This window comes from Anolis carolinensis, chromosome 2, assembly GCF_035594765.1.
Source record: "Anolis carolinensis isolate JA03-04 chromosome 2, rAnoCar3.1.pri, whole genome shotgun sequence".
Lineage (NCBI taxonomy): Eukaryota > Metazoa > Chordata > Lepidosauria > Squamata > Dactyloidae > Anolis > Anolis carolinensis.
This window is the reverse complement of record NC_085842.1, coordinates 308446620-308471559: the sequence shown is the minus strand read 5'-3', so window position 1 is coordinate 308471559 and position 24940 is coordinate 308446620. Positions and strand designations below refer to the sequence as shown.

At 39.5% G+C, this 24940-nt stretch overlaps 1 protein-coding gene and 1 long non-coding RNA gene across 22 annotated transcripts in view; one reads left to right on the top strand and one right to left on the bottom strand.

Annotated features, from left to right (window-relative positions):
- tcf4 (transcription factor 4) overlaps positions 1 to 24940 on the bottom strand; it is a 378409-nt gene that overhangs the window by 159477 nt on the left and 193992 nt on the right. The window contains exon 1 of one of the 21 annotated variants that reach the window (XM_062974270.1): positions 2071 to 2215. The exons of the other annotated variants lie outside the window; for them this stretch is intronic. Within the exon in view, the coding sequence (XP_062830340.1) occupies positions 2071 to 2133 (63 nt within the window). The 5' untranslated portion in view covers positions 2134 to 2215. Of the gene's footprint in view, positions 1 to 2070; positions 2216 to 24940 lie in introns of those variants that run through there. 21 annotated transcript variants of the gene reach the window in all.
- On the top strand, positions 2299 to 4094 carry LOC134297155 (uncharacterized). Its single transcript, XR_010003931.1, has 2 exons — positions 2299 to 2443; positions 3815 to 4094. It is a non-coding gene; the product is annotated as an uncharacterized LOC134297155 (long non-coding RNA).

Here is a 24940-nt window from a genome sequence, read left to right as displayed (position 1 = left end):
TCCAAACAGGAGAATGAAACTTTTTAGGTAAAACCAGCTGGGTACACAGTGGTATGTAGTACCAATGTGTGTGAAATGTGTTTACAAGGTGTATGTGAATGACTGGAAAGATCACCTCATGATGTGGAGAAAGCAGCTGCATTAGACTACTATGACTCTTACTTTAACCTGGTGGGCTCATTTTATACGACTTCAAGCACTCACACATTTTGGACAGACCTCAAGAAAACAGCCTGCTAGGCCAAAAATAATAACATTAAACACACACATATAATTGTAGGGCTTTTTGTTTTATTTTTAAAACACCTACTAACCCTTTAAGTTGTAAAGGACGTTAAGTGCTGTGAAGATGATGGAATCTCAGCAAACAATTAAAAACCTGTATCAGAATTTTCAAAAGGAATTGGGGAAAAATGTCTATTTCTGATTACAAGTTCCAGAACCAACATTTCTATTTTGATGAAAATTGAGAACATAATTTAAAGTGGTCTTTTGTAAAACAACAGCAGGAACAGCAGGAACAACAACTTACCGAAAGGAATAACAATAACATAGAGCAGTTGGTCCTAACTTTAATCCTTCAGGTGTTTTGAATTTATCTGCCAGAATTCCTGATTGTGAATCAAGCTTCTGGGAGTTCAAATTCCAAACACCTGGATGACCAAAGTTTGGGAACCATTAGCATAGAAAGTTAAAACATTAGTTTAATTTAGAAATTCAAGCACCATGGGGATGGAGAATGATAGAATACACATGGAGATTTATGGACAAAACAATGATAAGTGGGATAGGATGAAATTTTGTGATGGATACTGACCATATCCAAAGCCCTGCTGGGTTACTTCAGCTAAGATGGGGGGTGAATGTGTCTAACTTTTTATTTTTGGAATGGAATATCTGTCTCTTTATTCTCAGCTGTCATCTGATTGACATAGTAATTATTCATACTGACAGGACTCAACAAATTATTTGGTTTAGTGTAAGTCTAGAAATATTATAAATTTATTTTGCTAAGGGTCATGAAGATAAATTTACCCGAGTGTCAGGAACACAGTAAGACCCTATTCATTTTCACTTTGCTAGCTGTAATATACTATTTACTCCAGTTTTAATACTCACACTACCAGATAAAGGTGATGAATGATCTCTTTTCACTGGGGTGTTGTGTGGTTTCCAGGTTGTATGGTCGTGTTCTTGCAGCATTGTCTTGACATTTCACCTGCATCAGTGGTGAAATGATATGAGAAAATGCTGCTAGAACACAGCCACACACCACACAACACCCCAGTGATTCCCTGTGAAAGCCTTCATCGATCTGTTGAATTCAAAAACAGAACTGAAATAAAATCACTGTTTTGCATGCATAAATTCATCTGTTTATTTTGCTGTTTTTTAAAAGAGTGGCAATACATTTGTGTGTAGATCTATGACAATATCTATAATTAATTTATTAATACAGTAGAGTCTCACTTATCCAACATTCGCTTATCCAACGTTCTGGATTATCCAACGCAGTCTGCCTTTTAGTAGCCAATGTTTTTGTAGTCAAGGTTTCAATACATCGTGATGTTTTGGTGCTAAATTCGTAAATATAGTAATTACTACATAGCGTTACCCCATATTGAACTGGCTTTCCGGTCAAATTTGTTGTAAAACATGATGTTTTGGTGCTTAATTTGTAAAATCATAATGTAATTTAATGTTTAATAGGCTTTTCCTTAATCCCTCATTATCCAACATATTCGCTTATCCACCGTTCTGCTGGCCCATTTATGTTGGATAAATGAGACTCTACTGTATTGCAATATAGACAAAGCTATGGTGCTTCACAAAATATTACCAAGTGATGATTTATAAATTACCCCAAAACTATCAATCAGTACACTGATATTTGGAAGAAAAAGCAAGTAGTATATTATTTGGAAACAGTCAAGAATCCTCATTGCTCATTTCACCCTCAGACATAATTATTCATGTCATAATATTAGCAGATGATATGAGAAATGGCCCAATAGGGGACAGAGTACAGTAGCAGCTCTCAAATTTCTCAGTCCAAGCTCACCACCTCACCTCATAGCAGCAAGTTACATTATTCGATTTCAGCCAGCACTTGCCTCCTGGTACATGTCTCATCCTGCATTGTCTCTTGCCCTCCTAGGTGACGACTGAGTGTGAGAATCTTCTATTCTCAGAACTTGGCCTCCACTGCATTCTGGAATTTGAGGTCCATGTGTTTAGAAACATGCACATGCCTCATCCTGCATTGTCTCTTGCCCTTCTAGGTGAAGACTGGGTGTGAGAATCTTCCATTCTCAGAACTTGGCCTCCACTGCATTCTGGAATTTGGGGTCCATGTGTTTAAAACTCACACATAGAATCCAGTCCAGAGGAGGGAAGGCAAGGTTTCAATGGTTTGTGCTCTGCCTGGTTCTGCATCACCAAGGTCTGCATCACCTGAGGAGGACCTGGGATGATGATGATGATGACGATGATGATGATTATTAATTGACTTACTTAAAGAACAAGTGTGGGCTAATAGGAAGGAGTCTGGGAGCATTATTATTATTATTATTATTATTATTATTATTATTATTATTATTATTACTACAATATAGAACATATATGGGCTAATAGGAAGGGGACTAGGAGTACTATTATTATTACTGTATATATGCATATAATGCATATATGCATTTTATTTTGAGCTTTTGGTGCTTCTTCCCATTTTGAATAATACTATTTTCCAGGATGATGCACTCTTGAACTTTAATTCTAGTTTTCTTTTCTCCTGTCTCTCACCCGAACCAATATAACATTGTATGGTCATTAAGCAGTCTCAGTTCTCACTGACCTCCTTTGAGAATTTCCTAGTAGGGTTTTGGGCTTGTTTTTTTTTTTTAACAAGTCTATACATTTTCCTCAAAAGCAAATCTAACTTTGTTCAAAAAGAGGAGAACACTACATCCAGTTGGTTTCATTATCTCTCTGACTCTTCTTCACCAAGCATCGCTGGCTGGTATAGAAATAACGACTTCAGAGTTATTCTACCTGAAGTATACACACCAAGCAGCCTGTGAACAATCTTATAATTACTATAATACTATTAGAACTTTGAAGGATTGAGTCAATACACTTTTAAATAAAAGCTGAAAAAGCAAGATTTTATTGACAGCTCTCCTGGAATTGTGTATGCTGTAGACTGAGCATATCACACACCTAGCAGGTGCATTTTTGCCAGTAAGACACACAGTGTTTTGTTATCTAGGCACATCAAGATTTCCAGGTGGCATCTCTAGCTGTGGCAAAAGCTCCCTATGTATAAATGCCTACAATATGCAGGAAAATGAGGAAAAATATTTCTTAAGTAAAAAAAAAAAAGAGAGAGAGAGAGAAAGAGAGAAGAGGTTATAAATAGATTACTAAAATGGAGAGTAAGGAGGGATGGTTCCACTGTTGATAGTAGATATAACTTTGTAAGACCTTCTATGCTCCTTAATTTTATTTCAGTTTTTAAACAATTCAATATGCTATTGTATTACATTACATTGTATTAAGAAAGGATGTCTGTCTGTTGGTCTTGCTGCAAACAGACCATTTACAACCATCAATAGCATACTCAGATATAAGTCACATTGAGTGCAGTGGGGCTTATGAAAAGGAACATGGGTATGATATTGCAACCTTACTTCCTTATTTGTTTTGATTTGTAATTCATCCTATCTGTAATGCTGAGATGCAGATCTGCCACTTCAAAGGCTCACTGCAACTGTGAAGCAGCCAATTTTCACTAATCAATGCTTTATCCCATTCTTAGGTTGACAGGAAAGAAATCTTCCATGTTACAAGGATATTATATATCAAAGGAATTTCCTCTGCATAAAGGATACTGAAGAATATGTCACAGACATATTCCTGTTCTGCTCCTCTTATCTTACTGATCTATCTGCCAAGATCCACAGTAGAGAATGGCTCAGGTGCTGGGGCTTTAGAGACTTTGTGGCTATGAAGCACACATGTGCATATACACATATGGTTAGATGGTGGATACAATTAGTGTGCAATATGAAATGAAATGTTTTCATGAAAAGCTTAAATATATGTACAATCATCTTTTCTTGAGTAAGTACTTCTTGTTTTAACATAGAGAACCAGTGGTAAATAAGGAAACTATTCTTACCATAAATTCCCATTGTCCATTGGGTCTAGACCATGCATGGGCTAACTTGGGCCCTCCAGGTGTTTGAACTTCAACTCCCACAATTCATAACACCTAAAGGCTGTTAGAAATTTGGGAGTTGAAGTCCAAAACACCTGAAGGGCCCAAGTTTTCTATGCCTGGTCTAGAAAGTAACTTTCACTTCTGGGAATAGCTCCTTCTCCTGCTTGGAAGACTGAGAAGAACTTCTGACTTCACCAGGAAAAGGAATTCCTGGCTTCTCAGATCAAAACTAAAAAACTGGAAGCTTCCAACCCCCTTCCCACTACAACTGAAAACAAAATTTTCAGAAACAATATCAAATCTTGAAGAAAAATACTGAAATAACAAGTAAGAGGCAGCAAAATCCAAATAAATAATTATTGCAAAGTTCTGCCAACCTCCTCCATGAGTTCAGCCTATGTCAATACACCGTGTTTGTTGAGTATACTGCATCGCCTCATATTTTGTAGAATGTGACTATAACAGTGCAAAAATAATAACTGAAAAATCCTTTTCTCCCTGGTGTCCATGGGACAATGTACTCAATCACATGGGAAGCCAGACAACATCTCAGGATCTATTAGTACATATCTGGGTGACTTGCAGTATATGGTCTCTCCTAAATTCCAATTATTTAAAAAATAATATTCAGAGGTACGTTTCATGAGAATGGATTTGCAAACTTAGTTCTAGTACTTAGTTTATAAATTTAAAAGTTGAATATATGTTCCCAGACACCATTACTTCATTCTTAGTTCCTGTCTACCTCCTGTAGCCATGTTTTGCACTTGGATCCAGTTAGTGGGTTTTCATAAAAAAAAAAATAATCCTGCACACCTGATGTCTGCCTACTTCTTCTCTGAAATAAAACACATCATATCTCTTAGAAATACAAATATAAAGCAATGGCTTAGTTTATAAAAGACCTTAGAGCCAAAGACCAGAACTGTTTTGTATTCAGTTTTGTGAATGCATGAACTGAAGTTTCCATTGCATTATTGCAAATCTTTACTGATAGCAGATATTTACTGAGGGAAGAATATGCTGTTAGCATAATTTAGTGAGCAGGAATGTATTCAAGCAGGAATTTACCACAATCTGGCCAATAGTGTCCACTTACTTGGGAGTAGGCTCATTAAACCAAATGCATTTGACTTCTAAAAATATAAGTACTGTACTAATTTTATATTTTCTAGAATTTAACTTTGCACTGAATGATATATTTGAGTAGACATATATAAGATTGTGTGTTATTGTTTTCTCCAAGTTATAGAAAGTTTTTCCCTTTGTCTACATTTTGTCTACACATATTCTCTTAATGTTAGCTTTGTACCAACTGTACTATTTTACTTATGTATAACAAAACTCTGATTGGTAACATAAGCCATAACATTTGTTTCATTCTAAGTTACATGCAAAAGGAATCAATTCATTAAAAAATTAATTTGTTTATTAGTCCTTAATGTGGATGAAAATGTCTGGCATAAAACCAAACCAGGATTCACAAATGGAGGTTTGCAGAGGAAACCATATAGACATTAGAAGTGGCAGGGCAGTTCCAGAATCAACTGATACAAAACCTTACTGAGTTTTTAGTCTTTATTATTTTATTATGTGTGTACATTAACTTCATTTTAGTCCCGTCAAATGCCAAATCTGGTAATTGTGATCAAGCGCGTCCATTTTGTATATTAGCTACCAAATATTTAAAATCATATCACAAAAGAGCACCGTGACTTGGGTATGTTTAATGCTGAAATAAGCTACAGGACACATTTTTTGTAGGTTCTTTCAAGAAATGACAGGTGATTCAATGTCACTTTATTTGAGAAATATGCAAATAGAGAAACATTAAAACAATTTATTCCACTTATCATCTCATATTCTGCCTGTTCCATATTTCTAAAACCACATAGTTTGCTAGTGGCTTTTTGAATTCTAGTCTAAGGACTCCATCCCTTCTGGAACTTCTTCATTGTCTGGGTGTCTCTTATCACATAAGAAAATAAAGCCTACCATTATTTTACTTATGGAATCTTTACAAGTCAAAATGAAGTTATCAAGAAAACAAAACAGAAAATCCAAGAGCAGTGGTCCCCAACCTTTGGTCCTCCAGGTGTTTTGAACTTCAGCTCCCTCCATTTCTAAAAGCTAGTAAACTGGCTGGGATTTCTGGGAGCTACAGTCCAAAACACCTGGAGGACCAAAAGTTGGGAACCACTGACCTAGAGTAACCCATTGCAGGTTGTTTCTCAATTTGTTGGACAATATACCCCAACTAACTTCATTTCAAGCATATGTTTCCTACCTAAAGAAGCCTATGCTTATAGTTATGAATGATCAATGGGGTTCCAAGGACACACTGCCAAACAGCCTGTTTTTGTGCCTAAACCAATTCTAACTATACTTATAGAGATGACCTACACACACGCGCACGCATTATGGTCTGATGATGGAAAAATAACAGAAATGCCTGAAATCGTTTTATTTAAAGTTCCTGGCACATCCCCAGAAACTTTGTGAAAGTATCTGAAATGGTCTTGCTTGAACATCCATGAACTATTGATTTGTCACATATCTGAGATACTGAGCATCCTACTATCAGTTGTCTCCCCTCTGAAGAGATAATTTTATTGTAAGGTAACATGAAATATTTAACGACTGGCTAGGATTCTAAGAAACATGACACCTCTATGTAAATGGTAATGGACATCTATAGATTCCTTCAATTCAATATGGACCCTCCTGAAAATGTAACTGATTGTGATGATACCTTTGTTACATGAACTTTACATGGTTTATAATTTAACATTTGTAATTGTCACAGTCAACTACTTTTGTTTATTATTGTTTTATTTGTATAGTTTTGCTTGTTCATCTAAATGTGTAGATGCATTTAAGATTTCAACAAAAATTTAAAAAATTAAAAGCATTTTTAAAAATAAAATGATCAAGTGCTGAATCTGTAGTCACTCACAAAATTTTAAAATATTGACATTTTTGAGAACAGGTGTAGCTCTATTCAAAATTGACTGCACTCCAGAAGAGTATCCATAGTTTATCGAAGGAGTAAAGCTCTTTCTTCCCCAAAACCTTAGAGGAGGCCAAGAAGCTGAAAGGATAGATGAAGAAGGATAGAAAGAAGAATCTCTTTGTACCTGTATCCAGATTATGACTCACTCTGACAAGACTTATAATAATCTCCTAAAACAGTGGTTCTCAACTTGTGGGTCCCCAGATGTTTTGGCCTTCAACTCCTAAAAATCCTAACAGCTGGTAAACTGGCTGGGATTTCTGGGAGTTGTAGGCCAAAACACCTGAGGACCCACGGGTTGAGAACCACTGCCTTAAAATATGGTACGATAATACTTCACTGCCCTGCCATATTTTTGGAGGTGGAGAAGAAATATCATAGGCTCACTGCTTTGTATGTTCCTTTATGTGAGGGTTAAATTGTTAAGGGCAAAATCACCAAGCTATTTGGGGGAGGAGGAGAGAAGGAGGAGGAATGGTGGAAGGAATGAGCCCTCAAACAAAACTATTCCTAGTTGGCAGAATATTAAAGTTAAATTCAGGAAGAAGACAACTGGAGGCTTCTGCCATATATTACAGTAGAGTCTCACTTATCCAACACTCGCTTATCCAACGTTCTGGATTATCCAACACATTTTTGTAATCAATGTTTTCAATACATCATGATATTTTGGTGCTAAATTCGTAAATACAGTAATTACTACATAGCATTACTGTGTACTGAACTACTTTTTCTGTCAAATTTGTTGTATAACATGATGTTATGGTGTTTAATTTGTAAAATCATAACCTAATTCGACGTTTAATAGGCTTTTCCTTAATCCCTCTTTATTATCCAACATATTCGCTTATCCAACATTCTGCCAGCCCATTTATGTTGGATAAGTGAGACTACTGTATAACCAAGAGAAGTAATTACTCCAATAGTTGTTTGTACTCTGAAAATTGTACAAAGGAGTATCCTAAATCAACTGAATGTAGTTTATAGCAGAAGGCACTGCTGAAAGATGATCTGAGCACACTTAACTATTAAAGGGATTGTAGGTTCCACAACTTTCTCTTAAGAAAATTGAAGAGTCTTTGTGTGAAGTTCTGGCTAAGCACACATTTTGGTAAATTTTAATTTTGGTCTTATGATAAATTCTTAATAGCCTAGAATATTATCTGAATTAGTTTTGGAGGACGCCATCAGAATAATATGAACAATTTTCATTTTTTCATGCCCTGGCTTTAGGTATATCAATTAGTTAACTGTGTGTGCCAAAGCAGAAATGTGGCATTGAATGCAGATACAAAGGCCTATATTCACAATTAAAAATTGTTATTATTATGTCAAATATGCAAAGCTATTGGAAATGTGAAATACAATTAACTGCCAGATTCCTTTAGTTCAAAATGATTAGGATTGTGGGTCATCAGACATGTTTTTAATAGATTAACTGTTTTGCCATTAACTGATTAATGAGCCAATTAAAATAAATAAGACAGTGCCTCAATACTGATGATATATTGAGTATATTTTATGACAGCAACATTTTTTCAGCTAAGAATCCATAATGCATACGCAAATATTTCTGCTGATTTAAAAAAATGGAACTAATGATCCCTTATCCTTAATTGATCTAAAATACAATTTAAAAGGAATCATCATCATCATCATCATCATCATCATCATCACTACCACCACCGCCATCACCATCACCTAGGGAATTTAATATGAAACAAGGGAAAACTAGAACATTAACTACATCTTTGTGGTGCTGGATTTGAAACATTCACAGAGCACCAGCTATGAAGAAAGACTTGTAATTTTTGGGATTGTGGTATATAGTGAAATGTTGAATCCCAACAGTCGTCCAAAGGAATATCCCTTTTGTGAAGCTAGCATATATGTTTGTTAGTTTACTTTATTTTTATCCTAACTTTCTCCCAGTATAGAGATTGAATGTGGCTAACAATAAATGTAAAGCAACCCTAATTAAAAACAATACAGAGATATTAAAATAGAAACGCTTAAGAACACCATTAAAATGTATATTGTTAAAATAATTAAAATTAAAATTATTAACATTTATTAATATTTTATGCAAACCATAGAATACCAATCACATTGTCTTTTAAAGCCCAACTCTTGACTGTTTACAAAGGCCTTATTGCAGAGACATGTTTTTACATTTTAACAAAAGGAAAGCAGTGGCTGGTCTACCTAGAGAGCGCATCTCAAAGGCTGGAAGCAGCTACTTTGAAGGACTTCTCCCTTGTTCTCACTGAATGAGCTTGAGGGTGGTGGGACAGAGAGAAAACCTCTCCTGATGATCAAAAGAATCATAAAGTTCTAGTTGGCTCTGAAAGAGAGATATGCTCCTTTAAATAACTGAGACCCAAGTTATATATGTTTAGGAGATGCTCCTCCCTATCGGATGCAGAACTGGATTTTAATTGAACAGGAGTTGGCAAATGCACAAGCATCTTGAATGCAACAATGAGTAGGGACTGATGTCAAGTGCATTTTCTGGATCAAGAACTCAATAGCATTGTTTACAATCATAAAAATGGCACTGAAATCCCCAATTGGAAGAAAATTTCTGCATCTCAAAAGCATTAAGATAAAAATATTTGATAGACACTGATAACCTTTTATCTCCTTGTAGTGAAAAAACGTACTATCATATAAGTCAACCTCAAGTATAAATTGAAGCCAATTTTTGGGGACAAAATTATGAATTTTTTATGACCTGTGGATAAATCAAGAGCCATCCCATGGAGAGAGGAGACCACTGCCTTGGGGGGAAGGGCAACTGTTGCCATTTTCTTACCCAAACATTCAAAAAAGCCAGAAGGAGCACCATGGTGGAGAGAGTAGAGAAAGCTCTGTGCTTCTTTTGGATTCTCCCAGGACAGATGACGCTCTTGACGTTCATTGCTCTACTCAGAGACACGTGTGGTTCCTCTTTTTGATAAGAATTAAGGTCAGATGTAGTCATATTGACCCATTGATATGTCCACTTAGCTAATTTTTTGATTAAATTTTAGACGTATACATGTGTATATAGGATAATTATCTACGTATCTAATTTTACATGCATCAAAATATGATGAGCTAATACTGTTAAGGGAATCCTGCTCATTTTGTTGAACTTGTATTTCTGGTATAAAGTCCTGCCTTCATGGAATCACATCCTTCTTTTTCCCTACTAACAATGAAGACACAATGTTTTCCTTACCTCAGATCATTATAACTAGGATGATGTCACTGCACCCCTTTCAATCATTGAGAATTAAAGAAGGAGTCCTCTCTTTCTTCTTCAGTGTGAAACAGAAAGAATAAAAGCAATTCAAGAGTACCAAGCTAAATGCTCACATACTGCTTTTATTATCCAAATGAATTATTTGCAAAACTGTTTACAGTATCTAGGATTTTTTGTTTATTATATGCCACTTATATGGCTTAACTCCATTAAAAGACATTTTAACTCCTCATTTTAAAAAATGTCTTTCTGTAAGATACATTACTGTAATTTTGCTAACTATATCTTGTATGCAACTTTTGACATTGTGTGGTGATACTTAATAAATGCACTGTAAATATAATCCCATATGTTTCTAACAAACAAAAAAAATATTTACATGCACTATATTAGATTTGTATTCGTATTATTAGACATTGCCTGCACTATTTTCCCACCAAACTATGAATATTTTAGTATGCAGAAATTACCCAAATTTTCACCTATGTCACTGTAATAGGTAAAATGTGCTCCTATTATATCAGATATAAGCCTTCTAGAATCAACCTAACTTACAGAAAAAAAACAAAAAAATTGCAGGAAAAATGTAGACAGATGGTTACATTCCATCATTAACTTCAAAACAATAAAAACTTATCTTCTCAATTTTTACTAAACACAGCAAAGCAAATCTTATGTCTGGCAGACAGATATTTCATCTGCTGAAAAGGCACAATAACATACACCTTTCCCTTTGTAATTAATTACTATTATTGTTAATATGAACAATGTGCTTCAAGCTATTACTGACTAGAAAAAGTCCAATATACTAAGGAAAGTGGGACATGTGGACATGATTTATTTCTTTCCCATACTTATATCCCACCCTTCTCACCCCGAAGGGGACTCAGGGCGGCCTCACAACCAGCAGCAATTCGATGGCCAACGTACAAATTCCAAAAATAACAATTACAATTAAAATAAAACTTTAAAACATAAATTATTAAAACAGCAATTAAAATCACGCAATTTAAAAATCGTATTCCAGAATTAATCCATTAGTCAACACTTTAAATATTCTCAATTATTGCACTGCTATAATTATTGCTCAAATGCTTTGTCCCATAACTATATCTTAAGTTTTTTCCCAAAAGACAGGATGGAGGGAGATGTTCTGATTTCACTGGGGACGGAGTTCCAAAGAAGGGGGGCCACCACTGAGAAGGCCCTGTTTCTTGTCCCCACCAGTCGCACTTGTGAGGGTGGTGGGACTGAGAGCAGGAAATCCACATTGACACTTTTTCCAAGGTGAAGTTCTAGTGACAATGAATGTAATTATTTAAATATTTAATACTAAGCCTATCTTATTACTGTGTCTGGTGGCAAAAAAAAGTTGTAAGGAAAATTCCAGCATAAGGGAAATACATCTGTCAGCACATCAGCTAAACTGGAACAATGGGGAAAGAGAATAAGGTCCCTGGTTTATTTCAAGCCAAGAACACATAGAGCAGATTGGTAGTAACCAAAAATACAGTAAAAGAGTTTTAAAGCTTTTAAGTGGTTTTAAGTCTTATCCTAATAATGTAGTCAAAATGAGCCCTTACCACATTTTAACCCTTTGTTAACCCCAGTTCAAAAGGAACGATATGATATCCAATTGGCAAGAGTAGGAGAAGGATATGTAATTTTGCAAAGTGGGATAGGAAGAGCCATGTGCTTTATGTAGCTATTTTTTAAATTAAAAATCCAAATATAGTATTGTGTCTTCACACATTGTACAGGCTGCATAAATATAACCTGATTGATAAGTAGATAAGTTCTGATTATTCCACATAATACATACCTGGACCAGCATGGCAAAAAATGCTACAGAGGAAGGTACCTTTTATGTCCAGGAGGTTTTCTGTGTGGTACAATGTACCAGAATGCAGCAATGATGTGAGCAAGATCTATAGCTATTTAAAGCTTGGTCCCCCGTCCCCCCCGGCTTCTTTGGTTCATTGTAGTTAAGCCTACTCTCTTGTCCTCAGTGCAGTGTGAGTTTAATGACTGTTTTGCGACTAGGTAGACATGTTTTTCCTTTGCTTGGTTTTTTTGCCTACACCATACTGTATATGGCACTTGGCTTTGTGCCTTGTCTGTAAATAGGTCTGACACCTGATAGGTGATGGGAGAATTCATGAGTTTGGTACACACCATGGCACACTTTGATGAAAAATAAGGCTCTGGAATGTCCTCCAAAAGTCATAATATTTTCAATGCTCTAATTTACTTCTAGTAGAGAATCCATTCTGCTCTTTTTGTGAAATGTTGAAACATTTGATGCTATAAAATATATGGGTCACTTGTACAATAAGTAATGAAGACTATTCAAAACCCACTGACTGACTTTCTGCTGTAAATTTTGCCCTCCCACAAAACATGTATATACAGTAGAGTCTCACTTATTCAACATAAGCGGGCCGGCAGAATGTTGGATAAGCGAATATGTTGGATAATAAGGAGGCATTAAGGAAAAGCCTATTAAACATCAAATTAGGTTATGATTTTACAAATTAAGCACCAAAACATCATGTTAGACAACAAATTTGGCAGAAAATTAATTCAATATGCAGTAATGCTATGTAGTAATTACTGTATTTATGAATTTAGCACCAAAATATCACGATATATTTAAAACATTGACTACAAAAATACGTTGGATAATCCAGAATGTTGGATAAATGAGTGTTGGATAAGTGAGACTCTATTGTAGTTATAATTTAAAAATCAAACAAATAAAAACTATAGCACAGTCCACAGTTGTTGATGCAGAGCTGTACTGCAAAGGCTGCAATACTGCTGCTATTTTCTCTTTTTAAAATTTCAAGTGCTATTCAGGATGCCTCAGAGAGAATTACAGGTTAAGCTACTGAACAACTGGCAAATGTAACCCAGCAGGGGTGCATGCTATTCTTGGACATCAGAAGCAGCTGTGTTTATTTTCAGTGACCAGGATATTACTAAGGTAGTGCTTCTTCTTTTTTTTATTCAGAGGGCACATTTTTTCCAGAATACCCATTGTTATGATTGAGCCTCGTGGCTCTGTTTCTGACAGGCGTGGGCGTAAGACTCCTCGAGAGTCGGATACTCTCGAGGAGCGAGAGAGAAAAAGACTGCGAGACATATTTGCAGCACCCTCTGACGAAGAGTCTTTCGAAGGGTTCACGGAGAGAATGGAGGAAGGGCTGGTTAGCTCAGAGGAGGATGAGATGGATTGGACTCGGGTAAGGGAGGAATTGGGGGCCACTGGCCATGATGGGGCAGAAGATGAATGGGGACCTTCAGGATTAGACCCATGGCGTAGCTGGAGGGATGGGACGGGATCCACAGCTGGAGATGCTGTTGGGCGTAGTCAGAGGTGTTCCAGCTCTGACGAGGAAAGTGATGAGGAAACGCCCGGGTTAAGGAGGGCAGCTGACAGTGATGAAGATTTGTAACTGGCATAAAGTGGGGCTTGGGAGCAATTGCAAATTGCGTCGGGCAAGGTAATCTGGGCAAACGCTTGGGATTCGTGTGTGTGTGTGGGACGCTTCCCTGAAGACTTGTGTACTTTCCTGTGCTGAGACGTAAGTTGATTGGAATCCAGGGTCAGACGGCGGGAGGGATTGTGTGGGCATTTGTTTGTGCAAACCTGTGCTTACTCTTATTAGCTTGACCTTCCGTCGTCTTCCTGACGGACGCCATCTCCTGCTTTGAGAACTCGGACTGAACTGACCACGGCTTGTCTTCCCCCCTTCTTGGACTTGGAAAAACTACAAACGTCTGCTTCTGGCTTTGATCTACGGAACGGAACTGGTCTACTCTACTGCTAAAATCCCTGGCTGCGTCTGCTCGTGTTGGAGATCCTGTCTGCTGTGTGTGTGTGTGGGAGCGACGCAAGTTACTCTAAACTCAGTGTTGGCAGCAGAGAGGAATCTGCTGCCAATTAGTTGCATTCCTTGTATCTTTTGTTCCTCGCCTTTCGTTTTGTTTATACCCAGGCTGAAGAAAGCAGTTTGTTTTTACCCGGATTAAACTCCGGTTTAATCCGGTTTATCTTTTGAACATTTACTTTTGCCCCTTTTTGCTCCTAAAGGCAAAAAATTGCCTGGCCCTTGTGTTTTACGGGCATTTTTGAGTTCTGTAATTTAATAAACTCTGTTACTTTGAATCTTGTGGCGTTCTGTCCTTGACAGATTGCCCGACGCCCATAAAAGGTTTATTACAGCAATAAACCCGTCAGGAAGACGATGGATGAGTTAAGGGTCAAATTAGACCAATTGCAAACGGCCTTTACCGTTAGCCAAACCGCTCATGCCGTGAAAGGACATGTTTTGACTCCTGAACGCTTTGACGGAACCAGGTGCCAGTTGCCAACCTTTTTGGCACAAGTGGAGCTTTATTTTTCTCAGCTCAGTGCTCACGCGTATCCTACAGACACTAGCAAAGTGGCCTTTATTTTGAGTTTGTTGACCGGTCCCGCAGGACAATGGGCCACTAATTTAATTTTGGGAAATGACCCAGTCAAGGACAATTTGAATAATTTCAAAAAGTTGTTAACTGATACTTTTGGGGATCCTCTCCGCACGGAGAACGCTGGGTGGGCTCTGTATCGGTTGAAACAGGGAAAGGGGACTGTTTTGGATTACTTAAATAAGTTTAACCTGTATCGCCACCAGCTGGATTGGGGGGAAAATGCATTCATGCTTTTATTTACTGCCGGGTTAAGTGATATGCTCCAGGATGAATTAGCACGCTTGGAGCCGGCTGAAAGCTGGGACGCCTTAGTAGCTAAGGTGCTGCGTTTAGACGCAAGGTTCGAGGCTCGTAAACATTCAAAAGCAATGTGTGCGCCACCCATGCATGTAACCAGGGCACCTGTGGTGATGGGGGAAGAGCCCATGGAGCTTGGGGTCTTTAAAAAGCTGTCTACAGAGGAAAAGAGCCGTAGGAGGCAGCTGGGCTTGTGTTTGTACTGTGGGAATGCTGGGCATTTTGCCAAAAGTTGTAATGTGAAACCTTCCCAGCTTTCGGGAAAAGGCCAGCCCTAGTGCGACGTGAGTCCAACGCACTAGGGCTCCTCAAGCAGTCAACTGAGGGGAGGAAGCATGTTTTCGTACCCATTACATTATCTGTTGGGGGAAGGGAACTTGTTTCCACTTTGGCACTGCTGGACTCAGGAGCCACGGTCTCTTATGTAGATATTGAGTTTGCTAAGAAGCATGGCATTCCTAAGGTGCGCAAGGCATGCGACGTGTGGGTGGAAGGAGCAGATGGGAGACTGCTGGAGACTGGGGTGGTTAACCAGGAAACCTCGGCAGTAACGTGGGAGGTGCAGGGAGTAACGGGAACGTTTGTGTGGGATATTACGAGCTTGCCTAGATATGATGTGATCCTGGGGATGGATTGGCTAGCTGTAGTAAACCCACAAGTAGATTGGGCAACACGTAAAGTGATTTTAAAGAGGCAGGATTGTTGCACTCTAAATGTTACTCATTCTGATATGGAGGGAGTGCCAGCTGAGTATGGGGAGTTCTCTGATGTATTTTGTAAAAAAGAAGCGGACAAATTACCACCGCACAGGCCATATGATTGCGCCATCAAGTTGGCAGAAGGTGCGAAACTGCCAGCAGGGAGGCTGTATGCCTTGACTGTACCGGAAAGGCAAGCTTTGCGGGAGTTTCTAGATGAAAATTTAGCCAAGGGGTTTATTCGCCCATCTAGTTCTCCAACTGCGGCACCAGTATTCTTTGTAGCCAAAAAGACTGGGGAACTTAGGCTGGTCTGCGACTATCGGATCCTAAACAAATACACCATTCGGGATAGGTACCCGCTCCCTTTAATCTCGGAACTGTTATCAAGGGTGCAAGGGGCTAAGGTCTTTACCAAGCTTGACCTGCGGGGGGCCTATAATTTAATCCGTATACGGGAAGGGGATGAATGGAAGACGGCATTTAACACGTGTTTCGGATGCCACGAGTTCCGAGTCATGCCTTTTGGGCTTTGTAATGCTCCTGCGGTCTTCCAGAGGTTCATGAACGATGTGTTCAGGGACCTAATTGACCAATTTTTAGTGATTTATTTGGATGATATCTTGATTTTTTCTAAGGACGAGAAAGAACATCGTCAACATGTTAAGCAGGTTCTGCACCGACTGCGGGCTAATGGGCTTTTCGCCAAGGCTTCCAAGTGCGTCTTTCATGTGCCTGAAGTGGAGTTCCTAGGTCATGTAGTGTCAGGTAGGGAACTTAAAATGGACCCACATAAGGTTGACGCCGTCAACTCATGGCAGGAGCTGAAGACTAAGAAGGATGTACAAAGGTTCTTAGGTTTCGCTAATTACTACCGGGAGTTTATTCCGAATTTTGCAAAGCTCACGGTACCTTTGACGCAGCTTCTGCGCAAGAAACAGCCATTTGTGTGGGGGCGGGAAGCTCACGAGGCATTTCTACAACTTAAGTCTAGTTTTCAATCGGACAACATACTAACCCATCCTGATGTTGACAAACCGTTCGTGGTAGAAGCGGACGCTTCTAGCTACGCGTTGGGGGCTGTATTGTCTCAGAAGGATTCCTCAGGGACCTTGCGTCCCTGTGGATTTTACTCGCGGCAACTAACACCCTTCGAGCAGAACTATACCATATGGGAGAAGGAGTTGTTGGCGATTAAGGTGGCGTTTGAGGTGTGGCGGCACTGGCTTGAAGGGGCACGGCACCAGATCGTGGTCAGGTCTGATCATAAGAACTTAGAGCACTTGCAAACAGCAAAGAAGTTAAACCAGCGTCAAATCCGCTGGGCTTTGTTTTTCTCCAGGTTTAACTTCAAGGTGCAGTTCGTGGAGGGGAAGGCAAACTTGCGGGCCGATGCTTTATCCCGCAAGCCAGAATTTAAGACCAATGAGCAGGTAGTATGTCAGACCATCTTGCCTACTGCCTCGCTGTGTGTTGTAGATAATGAGCTCGGGTTACATGACCAGATCCTTGAGGCTCAGAAAGATGATGTGTGGACTCAGGAGCAACTGATGTTGCTCTCAGCAGGTAACCGTACCATACTGCCGCATCTCCAAGATCAAGACGGGGTATTGGTGCGTAGGGGGCAGGTTTACGTACCAGTGGGGGCCCTCAGGTTGGAGGTGATTAGAGCCCACCATGACGAACCCATGGCTGGGCACTTTGGCAGGTTCAAGACCGTACAGCTTATCACCAGGAGCTACTGGTGGCCAAAGATGCGGCAAGACATTCTGCGCTTTTGTGACAGCTGCGCCGTTTGCCAGCAAAGTAAGACGCCTGTTGGGCGCCCTAGAGGGTTGTTGTCGTCTTTACCTGTTCCGGAGAGGCCATGGCAAATCATTTCCATGGATTTCATTTCAGATTTGCCTAAGTCTGGGGGTTATACTTGTATTTGGGTGGTGGTGGATTTATTTAGTAAACTGGCTCATTTTATTCCTTGTTCAACCATTCCGGCGGCCCCTACGTTGGCCTTACTATTTACAAAGCACATCTATCGCTTGCACGGAGCACCCGAGGTGATTATTTCCGATAGGGCTCCGCAATTTGTGTCACGCTTTTGGAAACACTTCCATGAGTGCTTGGGGACTAAGTTAAACGTGTCGTCCGCCTTCCATCCGCAAACGGATGGACAGTCGGAACGGGTTAATGGGCTCTTAGAGCAGTATTTGCGTTGTTTTTGTTTAGATCAACCCACGGCTTGGGTGAAGTGGTTACCGGTGGCGGAATTTGCTTACAACAATGCGGTGCACACGTCTAGTCAGCATACGCCGTTTGAGCTTACTTATGGCTTTCACCCACGGGGAGGTGTGGCGCCGTCGACCAATGTGGTCTCTTCGGACCCTGTGTACCGTTCTACGGAAATGGCTGCATTGCATGATGTTGCCCGTCGCTTACTGTTGGAAGCTAAGGCAACGCAGAAGACTCAGGCTGACCGCCACAGGCAGGCAGGGGAGGAGTTGGAAGAAGGGGATTTGGTGTGGTTATCTTCCAAACATATTAAACAGGCTGGGGGAAAGTTTGCGCCTCGGTATTTGGGTCCCTTTCCTATCGTTAAAAAGATTTCTTCTGTTGCGTTTCGTTTGCGTTTACCGTCTAGTTTAAAGGTCCATCCAGTCTTTCATCGTTCGCTGTTGAAACTTGATACCTCTAGTCGTCGTGGTGCTATAGCGGAGGGTATCACTGCCACTTCTCCGCCATCGGGGGAGGAGGCCTTTGTGAGAGGGGATAGTGTTATGATTGAGCCTCGTGGCTCTGTTTCTGACAGGCGTGGGCGTAAGACTCCTCGAGAGTCGGATACTCTCGAGGAGCGAGAGAGAAAAAGACTGCGAGACATATTTGCAGCACCCTCTGACGAAGAGTCTTTCGAAGGGTTCACGGAGAGAATGGAGGAAGGGCTGGTTAGCTCAGAGGAGGATGAGATGGATTGGACTCGGGTAAGGGAGGAATTGGGGGCCACTGGCCATGATGGGGCAGAAGATGAATGGGGACCTTCAGGATTAGACCCATGGCGTAGCTGGAGGGATGGGACGGGATCCACAGCTGGAGATGCTGTTGGGCGTAGTCAGAGGTGTTCCAGCTCTGACGAGGAAAGTGATGAGGAAACGCCCGGGTTAAGGAGGGCAGCTGACAGTGATGAAGATTTGTAACTGGCATAAAGTGGGGCTTGGGAGCAATTGCAAATTGCGTCGGGCAAGGTAATCTGGGCAAACGCTTGGGATTCGTGTGTGTGTGTGGGACGCTTCCCTGAAGACTTGTGTACTTTCCTGTGCTGAGACGTAAGTTGATTGGAATCCAGGGTCAGACGGCGGGAGGGATTGTGTGGGCATTTGTTTGTGCAAACCTGTGCTTACTCTTATTAGCTTGACCTTCCGTCGTCTTCCTGACGGACGCCATCTCCTGCTTTGAGAACTCGGACTGAACTGACCACGGCTTGTCTTCCCCCCTTCTTGGACTTGGAAAAACTACAAACGTCTGCTTCTGGCTTTGATCTACGGAACGGAACTGGTCTACTCTACTGCTAAAATCCCTGGCTGCGTCTGCTCGTGTTGGAGATCCTGTCTGCTGTGTGTGTGTGTGGGAGCGACGCAAGTTACTCTAAACTCAGTGTTGGCAGCAGAGAGGAATCTGCTGCCAATTAGTTGCATTCCTTGTATCTTTTGTTCCTCGCCTTTCGTTTTGTTTATACCCAGGCTGAAGAAAGCAGTTTGTTTTTACCCGGATTAAACTCCGGTTTAATCCGGTTTATCTTTTGAACATTTACTTTTGCCCCTTTTTGCTCCTAAAGGCAAAAAATTGCCTGGCCCTTGTGTTTTACGGGCATTTTTGAGTTCTGTAATTTAATAAACTCTGTTACTTTGAATCTTGTGGCGTTCTGTCCTTGACACCCATCTTCCTCTTAGCATTGAATTTCATTGTTAGATGTCTCTGAGAAGACAAAGAAAACAAGTCCAATCCAAGATATATTCAAGTGAGTTTTCCAACATTAGCTAATTCCAATTATATATAATGGCAATTATTTTTCTCTGTACAGTAAGTGCTGATCTCATTCAAAACTGTCACATTAAGATATAGGAAGTTGTGTGCCTAAGTCATTTATGACTTGATAATGCTAAAGTGAATGTTTAACTGTGTTTTGTGTGTGTGTGGGCAGGGGGGAGCAAGATTTGTGAATAAGGACTTGGCCTTGTCATCCTCTGAAGATGAGACTTGTCTAAGGTCACCCAATGGGCTTCCATGGCTAAACAGGGATTCAAACCTGGTTTCCAGAGTTATAGTCCAAGGATGAACCCATTGCAACACACTGGCTCTCTGTAAAGTTACTTAAAGACAAGTTACATTGAGTTCAATAGCACTTACATCTAAGTTAAAATTTGAACAGAATCAATGTTCAAATCATCTGATACTGTACTTGCCTGTGTATCTGTCAACGTTTTGGTGTCCACAGGCAGAAAAAAAAGAACAGCCTGGAACATGGTAGGAACAAATACTATTTTCTAAACCACTTCAGGGTTTTTAAAACCTGGAAACTGGAGAAATAAACATAAAGCTAGCACACTTAGGCAGGAATGTGGCCTGTTCAATGTCAACTACAGCTGTATGCTATAAAAATAAAGCTTTCCCAAATCTGTTAGCACATATATATATACTGAATCATTCACACAAGAAGAATCTGCATCACGGAATGCATCTTAAGACATTGAAGGAACAAAATAGTCATACGTATTTCACACAAAGGTCTGTCTATGAAGTTCGGCACATATGCAGAATTCAATACGGTCAAAGAATGGAGTAATAGCTTGCAATTCTACATTCTTTAACCTTTAAGCAATTTTTGCCTTGCCATTTCTGTTTATATGTTCTGATTTTAAGCGTGAATATGTTATGTTTAACATAACTACTTTGGGAAATACATGAATCAAGAGTTTTTACAAGTCTTCAAGTGTGTAGTATCATTCAGGCTACCCATTCACTGTTGATCTCCTGTGTTCCTCATTTTAACATAAGTGCAAGTGATTTTGCAAGTGGGGCACTGCTTGAGGTGGTGCTTAGCAGGGAGGAGAGTGGCAGTGCCCAGACAATTTATTGGGCCTTTCCAATGGTGAGGACCTCGATCTGTCCCATCACAACTGAGCTCATGGCTGGACATGTTGTTTTGGTCTCAGAGCAAGTGACATTGTAAACAGAGCTCTGCTGGGAAGGTATTTGGCAAGGAGTGTAATGATGGTACTTCTGTAGACCTAAGGAGTTTATTTTCCCCTGATCAATATATTTTGAAAAATTGGTAATTCTTGCCACCCAAAAATCTGCCACCCTCCCACCCCCAATGCCAATCCAGTCCCGACGGACAATTTTTCCTAGAAACAACAGAGCAAGAAGTCATTTTTTTGAAAAATAAATGAACACATTAAATACATTTTATTTTTAATATAGTAGGAATGTCCCACAAACAAACAAATAAATAAATAATATCTGAAAAAAACCCATGTTGCATTCTACATCCTCTACCCATGAATATATCTGTAATACTCTCATAGTACTGTACTACTGCCCAATCAGCTGTATTATTTGTGCATTCACCATAAAATATAACACTGTTAAAATATATTTTGTTCTTCAGCAATGAAGCATGGTGCAGACAGATGGGAAAAGATCAAAGAGATTTAAGAAAAAAGGAATTTCTCTCTTGGAATTCCTTGGTTTTATTTGATTTCATACTATCGCAATACAGCATTTATCCATTTTTATGTGCAGAATGCAAGAAGGAGATTTGATAACAGATAGCGATAACTCGCCATGAGAGCAAGAAGAAATCTACTTATTTGACTAATCAAAAAACATGCTTAGTGATTTGTAATAGAAGAGTAAGATGAACTCTTGTGTCTCAAGAGGTCTGCAATATGATCTTCACAAAGGTAGCTTGCCAATTTAATTGAGGTAGTAGTTATTTATTTATTTTATAGATAGGTATAGCTTTCAATAAAACCACATATGCCTATAATACAGCAATGGCAGATGTGTCTCGATTATTAGAGGTGGGCTCTAGGGAATATATACAACGGATCTTGAAATCTGTAAGCAGCTGTTTGGAAAGGGGAGGGTGAAACATTGTAACACACACACTTGTTCCTTAAGTGCAGAAATGTTTTGTTATTTTACTGCAGGTGTATTACAGATGAAATTTAATAACTTATTGTATACAATGTCAATAAAACAGAAAAGATTCAATGGCCTGATGTTCATGAATAAAGATGTGTACGTATGTGACCATGTATAGGTGTGCGTGCATGTGTTTTTATAGCTTTACCCAATTTGTGTTTCCCCTTGATATTTTCTACTTATTTTATTGATATGGCACAAAAAAGAGCAAAAGAAATTTGGCAATAGCAATGGCCACACAGCCACCAACAACATTCAACGATGCAAGGGTATGTGTATATGACAGAGGGATAAAAGTAAAAATTCTAATAAAGCTGCACACATGGAGATTTGACTGTCAGACTAGATATGGGCACTCCTAATTTCAAATACATACATAACCACTAAACTCACTATGTGATCTTTGATGCCTCATGATCTCCCAGTGGGACCTAACTTAAAGAGGTTTTTTTAAATGATAGTAATGAAATAAACTAAATTGTGGTAAAAGCAAAAGCACTGACATGAACAGGGCACCATCTAGATGTTTTTGCCACTTGAAAAAAAGTAGTAACATGCAGAATTCACCAGTTAGCTGTTTAAATTCTATCACATAACTTTTTCTGCAATTATAGGATCACCAAGTCTTGGGTAGTGTTTTTTTCTGCACAGAATGAAAGATAAGATACAATTCATTGCATACATGTGATTGTACATCTATTAAGTCAAATAAGAATGAAATCCACAAGGGACAATATTTAACTACAGCCAGCCCTCTGCATTTGCAGATTAATCAGTCACAGCATTCATTATATGGTATATTATTGCATGTGCATCACCTCCACTGCTGCCCTATCCCATATTTAACAGGAACTTTGGTAATACTGCTGTTACTGGGATGAAATCAAACAAGTGGCGTGGGCTGTTCTGACTGGTTGCATGTCCCCTCGTTCATGCACATTGGTAAGGAGGAAAGAGGATTGGACAGGAAAACAGTGTGTGCACATTTGCTCATTCAAGCAGGTGGATGGGATGGGAGGAGAGTGCATGCATACATTTGCTGACTTGCATGGGTGAGTGTGGAAATGAGGAGGGGAAGGAAGGAGGCCATGTGCATGTTCACCCACACACCTGGAATGGGGAGAAGGGGATGGGACAGGAAGGAAGCATACAAATGCATTTGTTTACATTTGTAGGTGAGAAAGGTAAAGGGATCAGATGGAAAGGCACACATCCACTCACTCCTGCAGATGGGAGGAGTTGAAGGGGATAGGACAGGAGGAGAGAGGGTGTGCACACTTACTTACTTGTGCCAGAGGGGGAAATTATTAGAGGAAAGATAGTATGCATATTTGCTTACATCTGAGGCAGGGGTAGTCTGGGGTGTCCTCTTTCTCCTCTTCCTGCTTCCCCTCTCCCATTCTACCCACACACACGGAGTCACCCAAGGAGTGACTGAGTGAAAGAACACGGGAATGGGGGGGGGGGGCTCAGCCACATCACCAATACAGGTAATTTTCTGTGTCTTAAATACAGTTTGAGGAGCTAGAAGTATTCATGCTTTTGCACTTTTCACAAGGTCCTGCACCTGCCTGTGAAAATGGTGAGTCAACTTTACTGTTTTGATAACATTGCAAACATTTTGTTTTGTTTTGTTTTTTCAAAGACTGACCCAATGTATGGCAGATTTGCTGAACTCTAAGAAGCTCTTAAAGCCAAATACAGGAAGGCAAGAAATTTAGGGGTCCCAGACACCTCCATCCTTCAGTGGAGGATCTAGAAAAGCAATCAACAAGAAATCAAAGGAATACTTAATTCTCTTTGAACTATGTGATTGTCCACTTAGTGGTTTAAGTGTTGGTGCAAAGAAAGTCTTGATGTATAAGTCAGCTTTGGTTACAATAACTCTAATAATAGTGGCAGTCTTAATTAAATGCCAATGGAAACTGTGCAAGGAAGCCTAATCTCAATCATGAATTCAGCAACCTTTTCCCCACTGAGATATAGAAGCCTGAGAAAGACTACAGGACCCTTTGTTATGTTCCTTGCCTAAACATAGATGAGCTGGTATGAAGAATCTTCCCTATACTTAAAACACACTACTCAAACAATATTTATTGTGTCATAGGCTCTTGACCAGACCTCTCCAATTGATGAACAGCTTTACCATTCTTAAAGGACAAAGTCTGATAAGCTCAAACAAGCTGCTAGAGGATGAAGAAAAACAGAAGATAACAAAACAAAACAACTCCAAGGATAATGTTCCTAACTCAGTAACTTCCATGGAGGATGAAAAAAAATCTGAGGGAGTGTCCAGGATCTCAGTGTGGAATTTACAAATATAAATGTAGATGGGCTAGTAGGGCTACTGCAAAAATTATTGCTTAGCATAGAGGTTTCTGAATGTTGCACTCTACAAGCACAGGCGACCCTTTTATGTGAGTCACAGAGATCAAAAACAGGAAACCAATTTATGGGGTACACTGGTCCTAAAGCAAATCTGAACTCTCCCAAGAACTCAACATAACTAAAAACTGAGACTGTTGTAGTTCAGCCATAAAGATCTAACTCACTAGAAAAGACAACAATGCTTGGCAAGGAAGAAAGCAGTAGGAAAAGAGGAAAACTGCAATTATGGATGGATAAGCATAATCAACATCATTATTATATTTATTTATACCCTGCTTTATCTCCCTCAAACAGGACTCAAAGTGGCTTAACACAAAAATGTTAGCACAGCATTTAAAATATACAAATATACAAATCTACAAACAGAATTAAATATAAGCAGTATTAAAAGATTCACAGATAGAACC